This window comes from Myotis myotis, unplaced genomic scaffold, assembly GCF_014108235.1.
Source record: "Myotis myotis isolate mMyoMyo1 unplaced genomic scaffold, mMyoMyo1.p scaffold_m19_p_1, whole genome shotgun sequence".
Taxonomy (NCBI): Eukaryota; Metazoa; Chordata; class Mammalia; order Chiroptera; family Vespertilionidae; genus Myotis; species Myotis myotis.
This window is the reverse complement of record NW_023416313.1, coordinates 64,427,390-64,451,025: the sequence shown is the minus strand read 5'-3', so window position 1 is coordinate 64,451,025 and position 23,636 is coordinate 64,427,390. Positions and strand designations below refer to the sequence as shown.

General features: G+C 36.4%; 1 protein-coding gene and 1 pseudogene across 10 annotated transcripts in view; both read right to left on the bottom strand.

The window, feature by feature from the left end:
* The window catches only part of SMARCAD1 (SWI/SNF-related, matrix-associated actin-dependent regulator of chromatin, subfamily a, containing DEAD/H box 1), a 90,966-nt gene that overhangs the window by 43,780 nt on the left and 23,550 nt on the right, over positions 1-23,636 (bottom strand). For 8 of the 10 annotated variants that reach the window (XM_036339817.1, XM_036339826.1, XM_036339822.1 and 5 more), the window contains 4 exons: positions 17,391-17,491; positions 9,273-9,374; positions 7,764-7,845; positions 5,919-6,304 (listed from right to left, as the gene is read on the bottom strand). In XM_036339817.1, the coding sequence (XP_036195710.1) occupies positions 5,919-6,304; positions 7,764-7,845; positions 9,273-9,374; positions 17,391-17,491 (671 nt within the window). Of the gene's footprint in view, positions 1-5,918; positions 6,305-7,763; positions 7,846-7,935; positions 8,081-9,272; positions 9,375-17,390; positions 17,492-23,636 lie in introns of those variants that run through there. The other 2 variants (XM_036339860.1, XM_036339869.1) reach the window with 2 other exon arrangements.
* Positions 1,367-1,694, bottom strand: LOC118671572 (annotated as a pseudogene).

The window sequence follows — 23,636 nt, the reverse complement described above, 5'->3', positions numbered from 1 at the left end:
AGACTTCCCTATGGGTCAGTACCATAACTATACCCACTTACGGATGAAGAAATAGAAAAACAGAGAGAATTTGCTTAAGGTTATATAAATTACTAGAAAATGTCAAAACTGGGATCCAAAACCAGGCCATTTAGCTCCACTGTATTATTCACCCAACCCCTGGTAAGCCCTTACAAAACCAAGGGAATAAATGAAAAGACATGCATGAAATTCAGAAACAAGAGATCCAACGCAACAGAGACAATAGGATTCCTTAGATTGTCAAGGAAATGAGATCTCAAGGCCATAGCTGATCAGCTTGCCTATAACACAACCAGTCTAATTCAAGGCAGGTCAATAAGACACTAAAAGACACTTCCTCAAGAATATAAAACTGACAGGATACCTGAGGTATCTAAAGACTGAAGGTAAATTTAGACAGCTGGGGAGGAATTTAGAGTTGAAGTAATAAGTACACAGAAAACTAAGCAAACAGAAAAACCAAGGCAACTAATAACTAGAGAAAACAAAACGGTGAGCAAGGAAATAAAGCAATTATGTAGTATACTACATGGCCCAGCAATGAAAAGCATTTACATAGTCATAACAATGTAGATACTAAAAAAAATATCTCTAAGATTACATATTAACTTATATTGGTAGGGTTGGGGAATAGGAAATGGGCATGTGAGGTGAGACAGTGAGAAGGGAGCTAATCCTACAATAATATTATGATGTCTGTTATATCAGCTGATAAGGCCTGCAACTGAAAATAAAAAATAGGATTATGTTTTCATGTGGGTTTCTTTTTGGTATTACCTAGAAAAAGTGAAAGAAGTTACTTGTAGTACGAAAAATAGGCTGGGGAAGGGAATAGATATGGATTTGGGGGCAGTACAAGCCTATTTTTTTAACTTGTTAATCTAAATAGATGCATAATCTAAATGGCTGGCATGGCTCAGTGGTTGAGCGTCGACTTATGAACCAGGAGGTCACTGTTCAATTCCCTGACAGGGCACATGCTTGGGTTGTGGGCTCGATCCCCAGTATAGGGCGTGCAGGAGGCAGCTGATCAATGATTCTCTCTCAATATTTGATGTTTTGCCCAGGCCAGTGTGGTTCAGTGGTTGGGTGTCAACCTATGAACCAGGAGGTCATAGTTCGATTCCCGGTCCAGCACATGCCCAGGTTGTGGCTCAATCCCCAGTGTGGGGCGTGCAGGAGGCAGCCGATCAATGATTCTCATCATTGATGTTTCTATCTCTCTCGCTTCTCTGAAATCAGTAAAAATATATACATGAATAATAAATCAAAATACTTTTTTAAAATCCTATTTTTTTTCCTTTTAATTGTTTTTATTACTCAAAAAAGCTTCATTTTTTAAAATTTATTTAGCTTTCTGACTCTGTGTTTGTGCCTTCAACACTTTCACAATGATTTTCTGTCCTCAATAAGGAAAGCATGCTTGATCCAGTCACGAACACACTTAGCACACATGGATCCACCATAGGCGCTGTTGACTTGTTTTTTCCTTTTAGACAACCTCATTAGAACTTTAGGTCTCAAAGCACAAACTCCGAAAAGTTGGCCTGGGCGAAATGCAGATTTGGGTGCTTTCCCAACCTTCTTGGTATAAAGGTAAACAATTCTATTACCAGGTTTTGGGACAGCCTAGTGTAGGACAGCCTCTGACAGTATGTCAAATGCTGGACCATGGTGAATGCCTGAAGTCACAATCTCCGGAAGAGGAAAAAAAAAGCTAAAACCCTAATACTTAATTCCACAATTCCTTCACTAAGTACGTGTGTGTGTGTGTGGGGGGGGGGGGGGGGGGGGGGGAAGGTCTAAGAACACTCTTATTCTTTTACTATTCTTTGAAGATATAAAGAATTTAACAATCCTGTAAGTTACTTAGCTTCACCAAAATTTTTTTAAGTAATACAAAGTATTCTGTAAATACAGGATCTACTAGTAAATTTAAGTTATTGGTAACATAGAAAATATGATCCGATTTACATGTTAAATATAAAAAGGTATGTATAAATAGATGAATGCCAAATAATTAAGTGGTGGGTATCTTTGGTAGAATTTTGACTAAACTTGACTTTCTTCTTTGTTCTTGCAAGTACTCTTTCAATTTTAGACAAGGAAAACAAATCATTCTTTTAAAAAATGGTAAAGCTATTTTTCCAGGAGAAAGGGAAAAAAAGTAATTGCTATTTGCTAGAAAATTAATTACATGAAAAAAATAGTATCAATATGGCCCTGGTTACTACCTCTTTGACAAAAAACTCAAGTACCACTCTAAGAACTTTTTTCCTTTCAAAATAGCCATAAACTGAAGTACCTCTCTCTTGCCACAGTGTGTCACTCTTACAGCACAAAAATTTTTTAATTTTCTATAGGAAGAGGGGTATTGTTTACAAGTAGATTTGATTCCCCACCTAACAAGTAACAGTCTTGAAAACAGAGTACTAATCTTATTCATTGCTATAAATACCTGGCACCAGCCTACAAAGTACTCAGAATAAATTTATCATAAAAAAAAGTTTATCAAACTTATAAAATTTAAAACAAAGCTGAATTCTGTAATCTTGTACAAAAATTACTGAAGCCACTCTATCAGGAAGAGAGCAGTAGGCATTATAATACTTCAAGTGACAAATTCAGACAGAATTTTATACTACTCCTGGGAAAACAAAGCACAAAAAGAAAGCCTGTGGTCTGTCGTCTATGTTTCTAGTAGATCGGAATAGCTCAATAAAGAGCTTAAATAAACTAAAAAATGAACTCAACCTAGGTTGCCTGGTTAACAATCAAGAAGGAAAACTCTATCTATTCTGATCTAAACGGTAAGGAGGTAGATGCATAAATGAAGCTTTCAGGCTGAGCTATTCATGAATCAGTTACTCATGAATAAAGTATACAGATGCAATGTATAGACATAATTACATCTCTAACCCACCTTATATAAGGCTAATAAAAAATTCAGTAAGTAGTTGGTGAACTGATGCCATTAAATGTGTAATATTTGGCAATAAAAATCCCAATTTTATCACATTAACAGTACATGTTTTAAAACTAGTGACATTTTTGGCTTGCTGTATTTCCAAAGTCTACATGATTTAATGATGTGGTTTCTTATAATAAGCATATACTTTACTGCTATTAAGCTGAAAAATAAGTAAAATGAAAAAGTTATGAAGAAAACTTCCACAAACAATATAAGTTCTGATTTTAAAAAAAGGGTATAATGCTAAAAACAAACAACCTCATCTAATGCACTGATTTTTTGTTAAATAACCAAATTTTTCTCATGTAAAGTGAGTGTGACTAGTATATCTAAGATCATTTTATTTAATTTTTTAAGTGCAATTCTCTGAAAAGAAAGTCCTAACAATGATGCACAACTTTTCAAATAACTTTTGTTTTAAAAGGCAGTGCTAACATAATTTTCACATTCAAATTATATATTTTTTTAAAATAAGACAGTGAAATACTAATGGTTCCATTTAACCCACCAATGTTATAGAGACTTCAGTTTTAACCAAAATCATAATTAAAATGTATGTGTGATTAATTTGTTGGCTTAGTAGGCATTTTAATGAAATATTAATAAAAGTTAATAAAAATTGCCAAATTCCAAATCCTTAAGACTAAATAAGCTTCAACAATAATGTTAAGAGTTTACTAGACTTTTACATGCTGTTCTTACTATACAGAATGGGGCAAAAGTGGGCTTACAGTTGTTCATATGGAAAATAATGCAATAATTGATAAATAACCATCCAAGAAAAAACTTTCACATATGCACAACTGTAAACCTACTTTTGCCACACCTTGTATAATGTATTGTAGTTTCCATTAAGTATGCCTGAGTAACATAATTAAAATTTTAACTAATTCTCATAGGAATTTCTTAAAACAGCAGCTATGAAAACAAAGTAAATGTTTTCTTCTTTTGTTTCATTTTAAAGCTGTTCACAATTATACTATTAAACCTCTTTGATTAATACGGAAAGAGTAAATTATATAGCTTTTTACCAAAATATTCGACTTTTTCCTTGATAATTTTAAGATATTAAATTGCCCTACAACCAGTCATATTCAAAATTTTAAAGTAATTGAAAGTATAAACTTACAAGTTCTAAGCCAATTAAAACTCAAAGCTTATATATACTGACTTGCTAATTTTAACTGTTCATTTAAAAAGCATTTTCATTTTCCTACTTTTTTTCAGAAAAGCCCTGAATCACTGAATTCAAGTAGCAAATTTACTTTTTAAATGTTACATAAAATAATCAACATTTACATGCATAGCTAGCAAAAAATAGTCTTTGTATTCAACTTTTAGAAAGGGGACAAAGTTTAAGTAGGTAACACGCAATCTCATGTTAAGACAAATTTAAACTATGCCAATTAATTAGTAGGGGAAATATGCTTTCTACATGTTAAGTTGCTGAATATTTTAAAAAGCATCTGGCACATACAACTGGTTTAATTTACTGTTATTATATTTGGGCAAGTAGTTACAGTGACTAAACACACTAGTGCGGATAACTGCATTCCTTATTAAATAAGTTAGAATCCCAACAAGCCTGAGCAACAGCAACCCTGCAATAACAGAGGAGACTATTAAAGATGAAAAGAAATTAAAAAAGGAAGAAAAGATGAACAAGAAAGCCCTTCAGCAAATACTTGAACAAATAAATCACTCAGGCAAAGCTGAACATGTTTGAAGGGCCTGCTTTGACAGATGTTTTCTGCAAGAGCAAAGGCTCAGGCAAAACAAATGACTTTTTTTCTAAAGCTGAGAAATACTAGTCATTTTGTTTCTATATTTTTCATGTATTTTAATTTTTTAAAACATGCTTTTACAACCATTGTTTAGGAACCTTCCGATAACAACACTTCAAGACATTTGTCAAGGGAACTTTTGCTCATATAGGTTTGTCACAAGTATAAAATTAATCACAAAAGCAACTTCTCCCTAAGTTAGCGAATAAAAACTTCATAAACATTTATAAAGCATCAAGAGTCAGTTTATCTTCTAAAACTGTAAAAAATAATCCATATCGCTTTCACTGCAGGGCCTATATATACAATTCATACTATAAAGTCCACATTCTCACAAAAGTTGAAGCAACATTTTAAAAAGACAGGAGTATGAATAAGATTTGCTGATTGTTCACATTTATAAAACTCATAATACAAGTATTCTGACTAAAACTTGTTTATAGGAAATCAAATTCCAGAAAATGATCATGCAGAGTGTACTTACCAGTGCTTATGCCTTCCCTTCCCCTAACGCTTGAATTCTAGGCTTCCACACTTTTCTATCTTTCCAATTAAAAACGCTGCAGCCTGATATACTCCATAAAATGGCCGCGTTGTTTAACCAAGAAAAACATGTTAGAGCTGTCACTTTTAAAAGAAAAAGAAAATAAACAATTGTTTCTTTTGTGGAGAAGCATAAAACACCTAGGCTGGCATCTTGAATTATAGAGCTCCCCTGGATGTTGCTACTGCTCTTCACGTAGTTGCAGTAAAATTTCTGCCACATTCTTGCTTTCTGCATGGTGTATCAGCAGTAACAGATCAGAACAGGCTAGCAAACAACTCCTTTCTAAATGTAAGCTCTAATTTCTTCTTCTGCAGTGAAATGAACCAAGTTTCTATGCAAAAGAATGAGTGACAGTATGCCCAGCCAATCAGCTTGGGTTTTTTTTCAGGAAAATCACCCCTTAATTCATTCAAAATTAGGTCATATGACACTATTTGAAATACTATTGGCTTACAATGAAAGTAATGTTTGCCTCTACAGAGGATAAGGCCACCCATCTATGCTTCCCTGGGCTGAAGACACGTTGAGTATAAACGGTACTGTGAATTAAACATACACACACACACACAGGGGGAGATAAAGAATGTAGCCTTACCAGAGCTTCCCAACTATTAAAGGGCCGGAGTTCTGTTATCTTCTGAGCCTTTTTCTGAGAACACTGAGGAATCAAAGTAAGTTCAGCAACTGAAGCATCTTGAAGGAAGTGAAGAATTTTACCTTTATAGCCATCCTCCATCACTTCTTCACCACTACTATAGTCCTCATCTAGTGAACTACCTGCCTCAGAACCTGAATCATATTCAGAGTCTTCAGTAACTCTCTTCGGATTAAATGCATTTTTTTTACGTTTCTTGTTAAAACCATTTTGTGCTTTCATGGCATATTTCTGTTTTAGTTTTGCTTTAGCTATACTTTTAGGATAATTTTGACTTCTTGAAGAAACTTCTTTTCCATTTGGAAACTCACTTTGTGAAGCATATTCTGTGTACAAAGACAAAAATAACTAAATTACAATGATATAAATTAAATGATGTAACACTTCAAATAAGAAAAATATTTAAACATGTGTATCTTTCTTCTGAATACAAAATTCAACTATAAATTATAGTTAAATCTTGATACACACTAAAGAGAAATACCGAAGTACAATTTGAAGTTATTCATAAGTTAAAATAGTTTCAAAAACAGGTGATAACTTCTTTTTCAAAGTGTATTAATTATAAATCCGCATTTTCTAACAAAGGTCCTGAAAATATAAATGGCAGCTTCATACCCACATGTCCCAGATGTTACTTTGCAGCCCATTCCTATGCCAACACTGATGGGTATAGCAATAACAAGACTCACCCAAATTAAAACCTTCCATATTATAATTAATTTTTCCCTTACTACCTCTAAGTAGTCTAAGTTTATCATTACTTAACAAAAAAGTATTTAAATATATTAAAAGACACCACTGCTTTATCACTGATTAATAAATCATATTCCAGATTTCTAACATGCCTGTGATTGAAGGTACAATTTTAATGTACCAGTAAGAAAATATGTACCAATTAGTTTTTACACAAGACTTTATTATTTAGAATGTTTTTGTTTTACCTACTCAAAGAGCATTTAGACTTACACATTGATTATCATACGCCTTCATTCTTGTGCATATATTAAAAAAAATAAGCAAGATAAATAGGGTAATTTCTTCACCTCATAACCTATCTCTTCTGAATCAATTTTCTGACTCAGAATTGGTGATATCAGTGGCTTTCTTTACTCCACACAATATCATTCTCTGTGCCAACGAAAGCATTTGTAGTATAGCCATTCTTAAAAGAAATCATTTTCAAAACAAGAAAAACCTAAAGCTAATTATAAAGAGCTAGTATACTTAATTCTTGCTTAAGGATGTTAACTAAACATGAGTGATTCAACTCTGCCCCACTACTTCTCATACACTATTTGGGTCCTAAGGTTAGTGTTCCACCAGACTTTCTTCCATGCCAGTGATTCCCATCTTTTAAGTTTCTGATAGTGGTACTTTTGACATTCATGCAAGTGCAGGCTAGGACTTCTACATTACAGTGACACCATCAATCATTAAGATCCATTCAGAGAGCTGTTAAAATGCAAAAAAATGTAGTGGTTTTTTTGTTTTTTTTTTGTATTCAATAAAACATGGTAGTTTACAAGTAGCCATAAATATCAAAGAAAGTTTTCCAAACAGAAAAATATATTTATTATTTCATTTTACACTATCATAAAGAATAGGCCAAAACATTTGGAAACGGGTCATTTTACATTTTTTTCCCATTACTGTTTCTACTATCTTTTACAATCCCATTCTCTAATTACTAGATAATAGATTTACTATTTTCTTATTAATTAAAATATAGAATATAACGGGAGTATGTATTTTCTATAATAATAACACAGAATGGACAATTACCTTGATCTTCTGCAAACACTTTTAAAGATTCTAAGGCTTCTGTGTACATCCATTCATGTTCCTTGAGTACATCCCTTAGTTCCTAGATATAAGTTATTGATGTTTTTATTAAAAATCTAAAATTAGCAGCTCCTAGAAAACTTTTATGCTCTTTTAAAAATAAGAAAATCACCTGAAAACGTAATAGAATTCATCTGATTATTTCACACTTGTTTTCATGCTGCTTTACAAATGCTGTCTGTTTATATAATTTCACCTCCACAGATATATAACAGTTGTCAAAGGGAAGGAAGTTTGACTTCTTTTGCATTTTTACTTTCCCAATGAAATGCTCTGAACATCAGAGGATTAAAAAGTGTTTGCTCAATTAAATTTCTATATATAGCCGGGCTTTTACAAACTGTAAATTTCAAAACATATAGTTCCAACATATTTAAAAAAGGAGTATAGCAATAAGATTTTGCATTCAGCTCATCAGAATTAACAGATGTACTACCTGTACATATACCTGAATAAATCAAATGCAAGTATTCTAAATGTTAAACAAAACACGCTGCCATATACGATCATGTGATTAAACTGTGGCCCTATTAGCACCAGCATGCTTGGTATGGGTCTTTTTAATGACTCAAAGTATTTTCACTATCTGGCAAATAGAACAAAGCTTACAGAATATTAGCACAATGAAATGCAGTATTACACTTTAAAATTCTTTTTATGTTGTTGTTAATCCTCACTTGAGGATATTTTTCCCATTGCATTTCAGAGAGAGTGGAAGCGGGGGAGAGAAACATTGATGTGGGAGAGGCACATCCATTGATTGGTTGCCTCCTGCACTAGGCCCAACCAGGGGTGGGGAGCGAACCAACAACCGAGGCATGTACCCTTGACCGGGAACGAACCCAAGACCCTGTGGTGTGAGGGCCGAGACTCTAACCACTGAATCACCCTGGCCAGGGCTATACTTTAAAATTTTTTATGAGAAATTAAAAAAAAATAGAACAGCCCTAACCGGTTTGGCTCAGTGGATAGAGCGTCAGCCTACGGACTCAAGGGTCCCAGGTTCGATTCCAGTCAAGGGCATGTACCTTGGTTGCGGGCACAACCCCAGTTGGGAGTGTGCAGGAGGCAGCTGATCGATGTATCTCTCTATCCCTCTCCCTTCCTCTCTGTAAAAAAATCAATTAAAAAAAAATAGAACAGGAAAAAAAGGTAAAAAAGCTGACTTGGAGTTATACATTGCTTTCTAGATAATTTATATTTTATACATAAGTTCACAATTGTTACTACAATCATGTTTGTTATGATTATGGTTATAATGCTGATACTATAGTTTGCAAATATGGTAAATAAACAATGTAAAGAATTAACAAGCCGTATAAAGATATTTTAAAGAAAAAATATTTAATTAGAAAAATGTAAAACTCATCCAAAGCTTTTATATCTCAAACACTATTTTGTAATACAAACACTTAGTACATGCTGATTAAATCTCAGTACATTACTCACCTTTCTACCCAAATGGGGAAATTCCTTTTGCAATTTCAATACAATACTTTCCTGCTTTTCCCAAATATTGCTAGATTCTGCAGACTCATTTGATTCCTCTCCCTAATGAGGAGAAAAAGAGAACCAGTTTAAGAGATTATCAATAACCAGAGGCTAAAGACAAATTACATTTGTATTTTGACTTGATTTGGAAGTTATCACATTCAATCTGAAGAATCCAAAACTGTTTCATTTTGTTCACATGAAAATTGATAAATTTATGTGTTTAAGGATAAAAAATTATTGCTGGTTTAAGATCTCTGAAAGACTTTGATTGCATATCCAACAATTGACAACTCACACTTCATTCATACAGTCGTCAAAATGAGATAAATCTCCTAAAAAAGAAAAAACAAACAAAACAAAGCAATGAACTAGCATGTTTCTCAAATTAACCTGAAATAATTCAGGTATATTGAAGTCTCTCCAAGCCATTGGAAAAAAAAAAAATCTCATCTGTGTTCAGTTTCATACTTCCAATTTCAAATACTGAGAGGAAAAAAAACATTTACTTTTACTTCAGTCTTGATTCACAAAATGGCTTAAATATAAATTGCTCAGTCAGAACATAAAAGTGACACGATGGCCCTAGCTGGTTTGGCTCAGTGATAGAGTGTCGGCCTGCGGACCAAAGGGTCCCAGATTCGATTCCGGTCAAGTGTACATGCCAGGGTTGCAGGCTCAATCCCTAGTAGGGAGCATAGAGGAGGCAGCCAATCAATGATTCTCTCTCATCATTGATGTTTCTCTCTCTCTCTCTCTCTCCCTTCCTCTCTGAAATCAATACACACACACACACACACACACACACACACACACACAGTGACACAATGATTAAAAAAAAAAAAAGACAAAAAACTTATGTGGGCCCTGGTCAGATAGCTCAGCTGGTTACCGCATTGTCCCAATACGCCAAGGTTGCAGGTTTGGTCCCCAGTCAGGGCACATTTAAGAATCAACCAGGCTTGGCTGGCATGGTGCAGTGGTTGAGCATCGACCTATGAACTGGGAGGTCATGGCTGGATTCCCGGTCAGGACACATGCCCAGGTTGATGGCTCGACCCCCAGAAGAGGGCATGCAGGAGGCTGATCAATGATTCTTATCATTGATGTTTCTCTCTCTCTCCCGCTCCCTTCCTCCCTGAAATCAATAAAAATATATTTTTTAAAAAAAGAATCAGCCCTAGCTGGTTTGGCTCAGTGGATAGAGCGTCAGCCTGGGGACTGAAGGGTCCAGGTTTGATTCCGGTCAAGGGCATGTACCTTGGTTGTGGGCACATCCCCAGTAGGGGGTGTGCAGGAGGCAGCTGATCGATGCTTCTCTCTCATGGATGTTTCTAACTCTCCATCCCTCTCCCTTCCTCTCTGTAAAAAATCAATAAAATATATTTTAAAAAAAGAAAAGAAAAAGAATCAAACAATGGATGCATCAATAAGTAAAACAAACTGATATTTCTCCAAAAAAGTCAATCAATTAAAAAAAACACTTAGGTGAAACCAAACAATATATAAATTAAACATCAATCTGGGAATTACAATTATGGTTACTCATATGCACAATCTCTTTCCTCTTTCTGTGTCACCTAATATCACTTGAAGAAACTGGTTAAAATTCCACATTTAAACAAAAAAGATTCCTTGGGTTTATGCCTAAGAAATACCTTGTATTTTAGTCAATCCAAAAGCATTTATCTGTCTACTCTGCTTAGATCTGTACTACATGCTATACACACAAGATAAAGAAAAATACAGTCTCATACTTTCTCTTCTATTTTCTTTCTTAGCCAACAAATTAATGCAATATTTTTTCTGTCACTACCTAAGTTAAAAATAAATTGTGATACCTCACTTGCACACAGGAAGATGAGGTTCCACAGGATAGAGACAAATAAAATGTTGTGTATAATGTATGTATAGTACCTGTATGTTAAAAATTGAAACTAAAGTTTCATGAACCACTTAAAAAATGCTATGGAAATTTGGAGCAGGAAGAAAACTGCACATGTTTTTGTAATAGTAACTGGTCTATTTGGGCTAAAGCACAGAGACCATGGATAGGCTAAGGGCTGAAAACTAAAACCAGAACTAATATTGAATAAGGCTTGAAGTGCCAAACTGAGATCATTTATCAAAAAGCAATAGTATTTTGAGCAGGGGAATAAAAAAACACTAATATTTGGAGAAAGCATTTCAAAGCCCTCAAAAATTCATAATGCCACACTTATTTTATAGCTAAAGACACTGAAACTCCAAGAACAAGCCTTTTAGAGGTCACAGGACAGATAATAACCAGAAATAGAAACTTAGGTGTCTAAATAGGTAAATACATAGAGACAAAGAGCAGAGTGGTAGCTGCCAGGGGCTGCGGGGAGAAGAGAAGAGAAACTGCTTAAAAGGTATGGCATGCTATTATGGGGTGATAAAATGTTTTGGAACTAGACAGAAGGGGTAGTTGCAACAATACTGTGAACATATTAAATGCCACTGAATTGTTCATTCTAAAATGGCTAATTTTATACTATGAATTTTACCTCAATAAAAAATGGTTTAAAGACTTGGGAAATTGTAAACATCTTTTGGGAATCAAATATATGATAGCACAAATTAAAATACTCAGCAGAGAGTGTTCCTATCATTTGCTATTTGCTCTCGGATCCATGCTTCTGCCAGCTCTGCTAATCCCTGCAACTGAAAATTCCTATGCAGTCCAGAGGTTACATCAGAGCTTTACCAATGCCAGGTGATTGGCGTTTGGGCCCAAATCTGTCTCTGTGGGTCCAGTGGTTATGAGTCAGTCCTGTAGCTATTTTTCTGGTTCCAGAATGAAAAGCTGGAACAGACATATTTGGCACTGGCAGAAACCCCGTATTAGCTCCTTGACCCATGGAGTAAGGGCCATTATTTTAGGTAATACCAAATCCAAGCCCCCAATTTAGCCCTCTACAGCGGCAGCAGCACCAATACCATTATTCCTGAAGGAACTGCAGAGACTGACATCGCTGTCCCATCCCAATGCAATGTGCCTCCTTGGCCTATGCAAAAGCTGGACGGGTCTTGGAAAATTATTTTGGGTGGACATAAACAGATGATGACCCCAATTGCAGCTGCTATACCAGATGTAGTACCTTTAATGGAACAGATCAATATAACTATGCAGTTATCAATCTGGCAGATGCTTTTTTCTCCCCTATACCGATTAGAAAGGGCAAGTAGAAGCAATTTGTTTTTACTTGAGCAAGTCAGTGATAGATACACCTTCACTGGCCTCAGGTTTTGGTTACTCTCCTGCTCTCTTTCATAATAAAGTACTCAAGGACTCTGACTGTTTTCCACAGTCCACAGAATGACTTTGTTCCTCTACACCAGTGGTCGGCAAACTGTGGCTCACGAGTCACATGCGGCTCTTTGGCCTCTTGAGTGTGGCTCTTCCGCAAAATACCGACTTCTGCGCATGGGCCACGAAGTTTCAATCACACTGTACGGGCGCGCCCGCACGTGGTATTTTGTGGAAGAGCCACACTCAAGGGGCCAAAGAGCCGCATGTGGCTCACGAGCCGCAGTTTGCCAACCACTGCTCTACACTAAAGATATCATATTGACTGAACTTGGTAAGCAGGAAGCAATGGTGCTTTAGATGGCCTTGGTAAGATACATACATGTCAGAGTGGGAAATAACCACCCTCAAATTCTGGGGCCCACCGCTTTCAAGATTTTTATGGAGTGTGTTGCATATTCCACTCTTAAACAAAAAGAAGACACAACACTTGGTTGGCCTCTGGATATTGGAGGCAAGGTATACTTAACTGCAGTGTGTGCTGCTCTACTCTGTTTAGGAAATAGCCCTTAACATTGTCAGTTATGAATAGGGTCCAGATTAAGAGAAGGCTCTGTAGTAGGTCGAGGGTGCAGTACAATGTGCTCTGCCACTTGGATTTCATGACTATTGAGCAGATGCAATGATTCTTTAAGAATCTGGGTTAATAAGGATGCTGCATGACGTCTCTGGCAAGCCTAATAGAAAAATCCCAGCACAGACCCACATGGTTTTGAAGCAAGGTCAGATCTGCTTTTGCTGATAACTACTCTGTTCTGCTATAACTTGTATGCATTTCCAAAAATTACCGTGCTGTGCAAAATCATGAAAATAAAAACTACAGTGTTAAAAATGGCATGATAAATCTGAACTGAAATGTTCTTGGGGGTATTAGCACTGGAAGGTCTGGTTGCAGATATGTTACTGTGAAGTGGGGGGGGGGGGGGGGGCGCGCGCTATCTGAAAATGCACAGTTGCACCAGCTATAGAAGGGCATGGCTCATTGTACTTCTGTTATCTCTCCTATACTGGCTGAAACTATAAATAGTGAATTAAAAAACAAATAAAATAAATAAATCTATGGAGCTTTTCTAGCTTCTTCCTTTCATACTAAAGTTGCCTGTATGATTCCAAATTCAACTGGATGCCATGCATCACGACTCTCCTATTACACTCAGCAGTAAGCCATTACCTTCAAACCAGTCTGTTTTCAACAGCACTTAAAAAACCTGGTAACTTGATGTGTTACGCTGTCCCAGTGAAGCCTTTAGGTTTTCATCATCATCATCATCTTCACATTTTGCAACTACATAGCCATTAGGTGCAACCTACTTCAAGTCTTCTGTGGCTAGATCAGGAATGGGACCCTTGAAACTTTAACATCTCCATTTTCTACCTCCTCAAAGCCAACCTGTTTTCCTATGTCAACACACTTGTTTTGAATTTTAAAAATATATCTGAAGAATCACAAATTAAGGAGAACTTTCCCCCATACTTAATGTAACCCTCCATTGTATCACTACAGGCTTCTATAATTGTAGCAATGCCTTCCTAATGTTAAATCTCTTCCAAAATTTTATAACCATATCTGCACTCTTACCTTCAGTAACAGCAAATAGCATTTTAAATGCTCACTTCAAATAATAAGACACGCACACAAGGAGCATGCAATGTGAAGATGAAGACAGAGATCTACAAGCCTAGAAACACTAAAGTTGCCAGCAAACCATCAGAATCCAGGAGAGAGGGATGGGACAGCCCTCAGAAGGAATCAATCCTTCTGACACCTTTATCTTGGACTTCTAGCTTCCAGAACTGTGAGACAACATATTTCTATTGTTTAAGCTATTCAGTTTGTGGTACTTTATTATGGCAGCCCCAGAGAATACATCTTATACAGATATATAGAAAGCCTCATTCTCAGTCATAGCACACTGAAACACAACAATGCTTCTGACTGGGAGCTAATTTCATTGGAAGAAAAGTGCATCAATAGATTCATGCTCAGGAAGTTCACTGATTTTACTATGTGCCTCAACACCTAAAAGCAGCTGTCTTACAGATGTAGTATTGTTTAGTGAAAGTTCAGCATGTGAACTAGCAGATAACACTCTGATATATTGCATCAGGATGTACAAGCAGGGCAAGTGTTCTGAATCAGCAAAAAATATGATGCTATTTTCAGATAGTCATTATATGTAGATGTGTAAACTAAAACGTGGGCCTTTGTCTCTCACACTACAGCACTTCCTCATACCTAAAAACCTACTCACAGATGCCCTAGACCAGCCGTGGGCAAACTACGGCCCACGGGCCGGATCCGGCCCGTTTGAAATGAATAAAACTAAAAAAAAAAAAAAAGACCGTACCCTTTTATGTAATGATGTTTACTTTGAATTTATATTAGTTCACACATACACTCCATCCATGCTTTTGTTCCGGCCCTCCGGTCCAGTTTAAGAACCCATTGTGGCCCTCGAGTCAAAAAGTTTGCCCACCCCTGCCCTAGACGTTTTGGCTCAGTGTATAAAGTGTCAGCCTGCAGACTGAAGGGTCCCGGGTTCGATTCCAGTCAAGGGGACATGCCTGGGTTGAGGGCCTGACCCCCAATAGGGGGTGTGCAGAAGGCAGCCAATCAATGGTTCTCGCTAATCATTGATGTTTCTCTCTCTCTCCCTCCCTTCCTCTCTGAAATCAATAAAAATATGTTTAAAAAAAACCCAAAAACACAAAATAACCTACTCACAGAATTTTTACTTCCCATCAGTATTAGTTCCCAAGGGAAGAATGTTTCTATGTAGGGACATAATGATTGTCCCATTAAATTAGGGTAGAGAAGGCCACCTGGCTATTTGGGCTTCTTATACTGACTAAATCACAGTAAAAGAGGTTACTGTGTTAGTTGTGGTATTTTATTTTTATTACCAAAAAGAAACTGTGTTTTCTGAATGAACAGGGAAGATTATGTCTGCTTTTACTGGGAGGCCTCTTAGTAGTTCTATACATAAAGTAAGTAAAAGTTAGTAAAAAACTAGAGCAGCCCTGGCTCGTGTGGCTCAATAGGCTGGAGCGCTGTCCCATGCACCAAAAGGTGGCGGTTTCGATTCCCGGTCAGGGCACATACTGTTTGGGTTTGATCCCTGGTTGGGGCGCATGCAGGAGACAAACAATCGATGTTCTCTCTCATGTCCTTGTGTTTGTCTGTCTCTTTCCAAAACTCAAAAACAATTTTTAAATAAAATAAGTAAATAATGAAAAATTAGAGCAACCCAATAAAAGCATAACCACTATTAATGTAGGTAACCAGTTAAATGTCAAAGTCATCCAGAAGAGTTATAAGTAGTTGCCACTGGGAAGGAGGAAACAGTGCTGGTGGTGGTAACAACGGTTTTTCATAAGTATTATCTACATATAAAATCTATATATATAAAAGCCTAAGCGACCGTCGCAACCAAAGCAACTGAACAGATGACCGAACAGGCGGTGTGGGACGACCAGGCCAGCAGGGAGGTTAGTGAGGGACAACCAAACGACTGAGCAGCAGACTGTGTGGGGCAACCAGGCCAGTAGGGGAGGGCAGTTGGGGACGACCAGGCCAGCAGGGGGGTTAGTGAGGGGCGGCCAAACAACTGAGCAGCAGGCTGCGTGGGGCAACCAGGCCGGCAGGGGGCGCAGTTGGGGGTGACAAGGCTGGCAGGAGAGGAGGCAGCGACGGGCAACCAGGCTGGTGGGGCAGCAGTTGGGGGTGACCAGGCCAGTAGCGGGGGCAGTAAGAGGCAACCAGGCCGACAGGGGAGGCAGTTCGGAGTGACCCAGCTGGCAGGAGGGGCAGTTAGGGGCGATCAGGCAGGCAGGCAGTCAGTCCGGGGTGACCCAGCTGGCAGGGGGGTCAGTTAGGGGTGATCAGGCAGGAGCCAGTGGTTCCGGATTGTGAGAGGGATGTCTGAGGGGTCCCAGATTGCAGAGGGTGCAGGCTGGGCTGAGGGGACACCCCCCCCCCGCCCCGCACAAATATCATGCAGCGGGCCTCTAGTATAACTTCCATGAAAAAATTTTAAATGTATAAATATATGCCATTAGAACAGGGGTGGGCAAACTTTTTGACTCAAGGGCCACAATGGGTTCTTACACTGGACCAGAGGGCCGGAACAAAAGCATGGATGGAGTGTTTGTGTGAACTAATATAAATTCAAAGTAAACATCATTACATAAAAGGGTACGGTCTTTTTTTTCAATAGTTTTATTCATTTCAAATGGGCCGGATCTGGCCCGCGGGCTGTAGTTTGCCCATGGCTGCATTAGAATATCCTAAAAATTAATTTTATAACTAAGAGGTGAATAATTAATACTAGATAAATTAAAAAGAAAACAAAACAATCACAAATGAAATGCAAAAACTGCCCTAACCAGTTTGGCCCAGTGGATAGAGCGTCAGCCTGTGGGCTCAAGGGTCCCAGGTTAGATTCCGGTCAGGGGCATGTACCTTGGTTGCGGGCACATCCCCAGTGGGGAGTGTGCAGGAGGCGGCTGATTGATGTTTCTCTCTCATCGATGTTTCTGGCTCTCTATCCCTCTCCCTTCCTCTCTGTAAAAAATCAATAAAAAATATATTAAAAAAAAAGAAATGCAAAAACTGATTTTCTGACTTGGTATTGAGAGAAAAGAAAGAAGATTCATTTAGGTGGATTTTTAGGTCTGATGTCCATAAACAACATTTTCTGTGCTTAACCAGGTAATTTTGATAGTGCAATTCAAATGTAACTTACATGATCCAGTCTCTTCTTTTTTATGGGTTGATCATCATTAAATTCATCTTCCTCATTTGTGTCTGAAGAAGAAGATAACTTTCTTTTCCTGGGTCCACCACCTTTTAGAACAGAAAAGAACACTCAAAATTTGTACAGATAAGTATAAGAATCATTAATGCAAAAGTGTTATCATAAGGAATACATTTGCAGATTGTCCTCTTAACATCAGGTCCAATGTTGTTTCTTTGGCATGTCTACTCAACAAGTATCAATAGAATTGAAGGAAAAGTGAACAGAGACTCCAGTCTTTCAAAAGTAGAAATCACTGTAATAATATATTTGTAAACCAACATATTTAATGCTAAAAACATACATCACTAAATTGATGAGTAATTCTTCACTGCAATATTGGGAGGAGGGTTTCTCCTCAGTGATGTAGTGTTCATCGGTAAGAAAAAGTTGAGTCCCATCATTGTAGCTTATCTGAATAGCATCACTGACATCAATAATTGTATACTATGTACCAGGCTTTGCAGAGGACTTTTATACTAGTCAACTGTTGCTTCATTTACTTTCCAAAACAAACCTACAAACTAGGTAGTGCTGTATTTTAACAAATAAGGAGGAACTGAAATAGATACCTCAAGCAAATGATGCTCTTAACCTAAAAATAATAGTAAGACAAGAGTCTAACAATAATGAAAATCTGCATATTCTGCCAAGACTAAAAGAAAACTAGACTCACTGTACATGATTTTAAAAAGCTGTCACTTATTTATACTTTGTATACATTGACCTATCACTTAAATACTTTTACTTTCAGCGAGCAAATTCCTTAGACATACTACTGTGCTAATATGAAAGCATTTGTTATAATTTCACAAAGGTTTAAGATTTCAATATTAATTATGTCAGCATCCTAACTATGCAGTTAGAAATAAAAGCTGTAGAAATATAATATTCAAAATAAATACAAGCTGGACAACTTTTAAGTTGTAAGCCAGAAAACTTCATAATATGGATGTAACAAAATAATTACATGCTTACATTTTTTTTCAATTTATTTCATAAAGTAAATGTGCATTATTATATGCCAACTAACTTCTAGCATCCACTTTAAGAAAGGGGAAGTATAACTACCACCTCATTATCACCCATATATTTGTTGGGGTTAAGCAAACACGATTAGGAATAGTCTAAGTCTGAAAAAAACTTCAAACTAGATCACTTATGCCGTATCACCTAGACATGTTTTCTTTGCTTTTCTTTTCTTAAAATATATTTTATTGAGTTTTTAAGAGAGGAAGGGAGAGGGATAGAGAGCTAGAAACATCGATGAGAGAGAAACATCGATCAGCTGCCTCTTGCACACCCCCTACTGGGGATGTGCCCGCAACCAAGGTACATGCCCTTGACCGGAATCAAACCCGGGACCCCTCAGTCCTCAGGCCGACGCTCTATCCACTGAGCCAAACCAGTTAGGGTTAGACATGTTTCTTTACTAAAAGAACAAAAACTTTGTTTTGTCAATAAAGAATTCTTTAGCCTAGCCCTGCCAGTGTGGCTCATTGGCTGAGGGTTGACCCATGAACCAGGAGGTCAGTGTTCAATTCCTGGTTCAAGACACATGTCCTGGTTGAGAACTCAATCCCCAGTAGGGGGCGTGCAGGAGGCAGCTGATCCATGATTCTCTCTCAACATTGATGTTTCTATTTCTCTCTCCCTCTCCCTTTCTCTCTCTGAAATCTGAAATCAGTCAAAATATATTTAAAAAAAAAAAGAATTTTTTAGCCTTATATATTTGTCAATACATCTTTTTTTTTCTTCTTTTTTTTTTGGTGGTGGTGTGGGGGTTGGGGGTGTGGGGGGGTAGGGTTTAATACCATAGCACCAAATCTTTGCATGTATATAAAATGGATAAAGGCAAGAATGTGCAATTAAATGTGGGAGAAATGCAAAACTACATTTTTTGTACAAAAAGTTATATAACAGCACATAATGCTTAGTTACCTATCTCTCAACCTATGCTATTTATAATTATTAATTAGAAATTTAATATGCTACACTATCAATTTCAAATTATGTTTCATACATTCTTATCTTTTATTGGGAGTACCCATCACCAATTTCAAGGGGGGAAAAATTAGATGTTCCACATACCCCAGATAAAAATAAATTTTATGTAAATTCAATATTTAAAAACAAAAGATGAAACAAAAAAAAAATATGGACAAAGAACACAAATAGGCAGTTCAACAGAAAAAAAACAAAACAAAAAGAGGCTCAACTTAAGTAATAATTTTTTGTTCGTCATAAGATTAAAAAGAGTAGTAAATGGACACAGGGCAAATAGTACGAATTGATGAATTGTAACAACCTTTCTGGAAGGCAATCTAAAAAATACATCTCTGAATTTTAGCTCTGTATAGCTTTTAGTCCAACAATTCCTTTTCCAGGTATTCTTTCCACAGATCTGATGGAAATGTCTGCTTAGGCATATACACAAAAATGTTACCAAAATGTCTTAATGCCCAAGATATTACACAAATTAGGATACACACATATGCCACTATTAGAAAAGAGGCAGATATTTAAAGTAACATGGAAAGATGTCTCTAATAAATGAAAATGTTACAAAACAGCAGAGATAATAGGATGATACACAAAAATGTTTTGCCTATTCTCATACATATAGAGAAGTGGAAAAAATAGCTAGGGAAACTCCTGACAATATGAGTAAGTTCATATTAGTACCTTTTAAAAAAAAGTAAAAATTTTGGATACTATTTTTTTGTAACTTAGTATTTATAAATAAAAACATTCAGAAAGCAATGTATAAAATACACCCTTACTGCTTAATATGCAAGTTGATATTTTCTATAAAAGATAAACTTATTGTAAAACTTATGTCCAACATCATGACTTGTGGAACTGTCCAAGATCTCTTACAGGTATTTTAAAAAGCCTTTTGTTGAAAATTGTCCAAATATACCCAAAATAATTTCCCATCTTAATGATTTCATATATTGATGGTTATCTTATTTTGGCAAGACAAAGCCACCATACCTACAAAATGCATAGTACTAAAGATGAAGATGACTGATATGACTATCTAGTCCTTTCCAAGATGAAGTATGGAAGTTTACTTAAGAAGCAAGAAAACCCCAATTCCTTCTTTCCATGTAACTTGCCACTTGACTTAAATCAATTGGTTGCCTCCCCTAAACTCCCGACTGGGGATCAATGTGCCGTAACTGGGAATCAAACCAGCATCCTTTTGATCATGCTCTATCCAACTGAGCCAACAAAGAAATTCTGGCCCGGCCGGTGTGGCTCAGTGGTTGAGCATCGACCTATGAAGCAGGAGTTCACGGTTCTTATTCCTGGTCAGGGCACATGCCCGGGTTGGGGGCTCAATCCTCAGTGTGGGGTGTGCAGGAGGCAGCCAATCAATGATTCTCTCATCATTGATGTTTTTTATCTCTCTCTCCCTCTCCCTTACTCTCTGAAATCAATAAAACATACATTTAAAAAAAAAGAAATTCTGGAGCTGAAGAACTCAATAATGCAATAAATGAGATTAAGAATGAATTGGAGAACAGCCAGCATGGCTCAGTGGTTGAGCATTGACCTATGAACCAGGAGATCACAAACCTGGTCAGGTCACATGTCCAAGTTGTGGGCTCAATCCCCAGTGGGGGGTATGCAGGAGGCAGCCAATCGATGATTCACATAATTGATATTTCTGTCTCTCTCTCCCCCTCCCTTCCTCTCTGAAATCAATAAAAATATTTTTAAACACACACACACACACACAAAAAAAACAACAAACCCCCACACAAAAAAAATCCTCTCATAAACAAAAAGTCAAGGATAAGATAGCTTCCCTAGTGTGAATTCTACCATTCAAATAAGATATAGTATCTATTCTTCTAAAATTCCCCAAAAGTTAAAGAGGGAATATTTCCTAACTCATTTTATGAGACCAACATTACCCTGATACCAAGACCTGGCAGGAACAACAACCACACAAAAAATATCACTAATGAACATAGATGCAAAAATCCTAAACAATACTAGCAAACTGAATACAATAAGGTATTAAAAAGATAATACATCACAACCAAATGGGTTCTTTCCACAAGGATGGTTCAACATGTGCAAAATCAAGGTGATACATTACATTATCAAAATAAAAGATAAAATCACATAATCATTAACAGATGCAGAATAAGTGTTTGATAAGATATGACATCCATTTATGATTAAAACACTCAATAAAATGAGTACAGAAGGAAAGTACCTCAATATAATAAAGGCTACAAGACAAACCCTCAGATAATATCACACTCAATGGTGAAAAACTGAAAGTTTTTCCTCTAAGATTAGGAACAAGACAAGGATGCCCATTCTCGCCACTGTTACTCAACCTTGTACTGGGAGTCCTAGTCAGAGCAACAGGCAAGAGAAAGAAATAAAGGGCATCAAACTGGAAATGAAGAAGTAGACTCACTTTTTGCAGATGACATAATATAGAAAACCTAAAAGACTCCACCAAGACTTAGAAACAATAAATAAATACAGTAAAATTGCAGGATGCAAAATCAATGCATAAAAATCTGCGGCATTCCACCCTGGCCGATGTGGTGTTTGTTGGAGGGTCATCCCATACATCAAAATCAAAAGATGGTGGGTTTGATTTCCTGGTCAGGGCACATACCCGAGTTGTGTGTTTGATCCCCACATGGAACACATGTGGGAGGCAGCCAACTGATGTTTCTTTCTCTCTCTCTTTTCCTTCTTCCCTCCCTCCCTCCCTCTGGAATCAATAAAAAAAATTTTTTTAATTAAAACGAATTTTAAATCTGCTGTGTTCCTATGTACTAACAGTGAAATTTCAGAAAAATAAAGAAAACAATCTCATTTGTAATTGCAACAAAAAGGCTAATACACTTAGTAATAAACTTAACAGAGGAAGTGAAGGACCGATACACTGAAAACTACAAGACAGTGTTGAAAGAAATTTAAAAAAAAACAAAGGAAAGATATTCCATGTTCATGGATTGAAAAAAATGAACATAGTTAAAATGGCCTTATTGCCTAAAGCAGTGATGGCGAACCTATGACACCCGTGTCAGAGGAGACACGCGAACTCATTTTTTTTTGGTTTATTTTTCTTTGTTAAATGGCCTTTAAATATATAAAATAAATATCAAAAATATAAGTCTTTGTTTTACTATGGTTGCAAATATCAAAAAATTTCTATATGTGACACGGCACCAGAGTTAAATTAGGGTTTTTCAAAATGCTGACATGCCGAGCTCAAAAGGTTCGCCATCACTGGCCTAAAGCAATATACAGATTTAATGCAATCCCCATAAAAAACCCAAAGGCATTTTTCAAAGAAATAGATAAAAAACAACAACAAAAAAAAACCCATCAAAAAAAAAAAAAAAAAAAACATCAAATTTGTAAGGAACCATACAAGACCCCAAACGGCCAAAGCAATCCCGAGGGGGGAAAAACAAAGCTGGAGGTATCACATTTCCTTGATTTCAAATTATACTACAAAACAGTAAGATATTGACAGAAAAATAGACACACACACCAACGGAACAGAACTGAGAGCCCAGAAATAAACTCACACATACATGAGCAACTGATTTTTTACAAAGGTGCCAAAAACATACTATGGTAAAAGGAAATACCTTCAATAAATGAAATTGGAAAATTTGAAAAGCCACATACAAAAAAATTAAACTAAATTTCTATCTGACACCATTTACAAAAATTAACTCAAATGAATTAAAAACTTAAATATAAGATCTGAAAAAAATAAAATATATGGAAAAAAGCATAGGTACATGAATACTAAACTTAATGGATCTTCATCTCAGAGGTTTTTATGAACTTGACCTCAAAGGCAAAAGAAATAAAAGCAAAAATAAATGAATGGATTGTGCTGAATTAAAAAACTGCACAGTATGAGAAACTGTTAACAACAACAAAAAAGGCTATCAATGAATGGGAGAAGATATTCCCTAATGATACCTTCAATAAAGGGCTAATATCCAAAATATATAAAAACTATTATAATTCAACAACAAAAAAACAAACAATCCAATTAAAAATTGGACAGAGGTGCTGAACAGACACTTTTCCCAGAAGACATACAATGGCCAACAGATATATGTAAAGATGCACAAATTCACTAGTTATAAGGGAAATGTACATCAAAACCACAATGAGTTAATACCTCATACT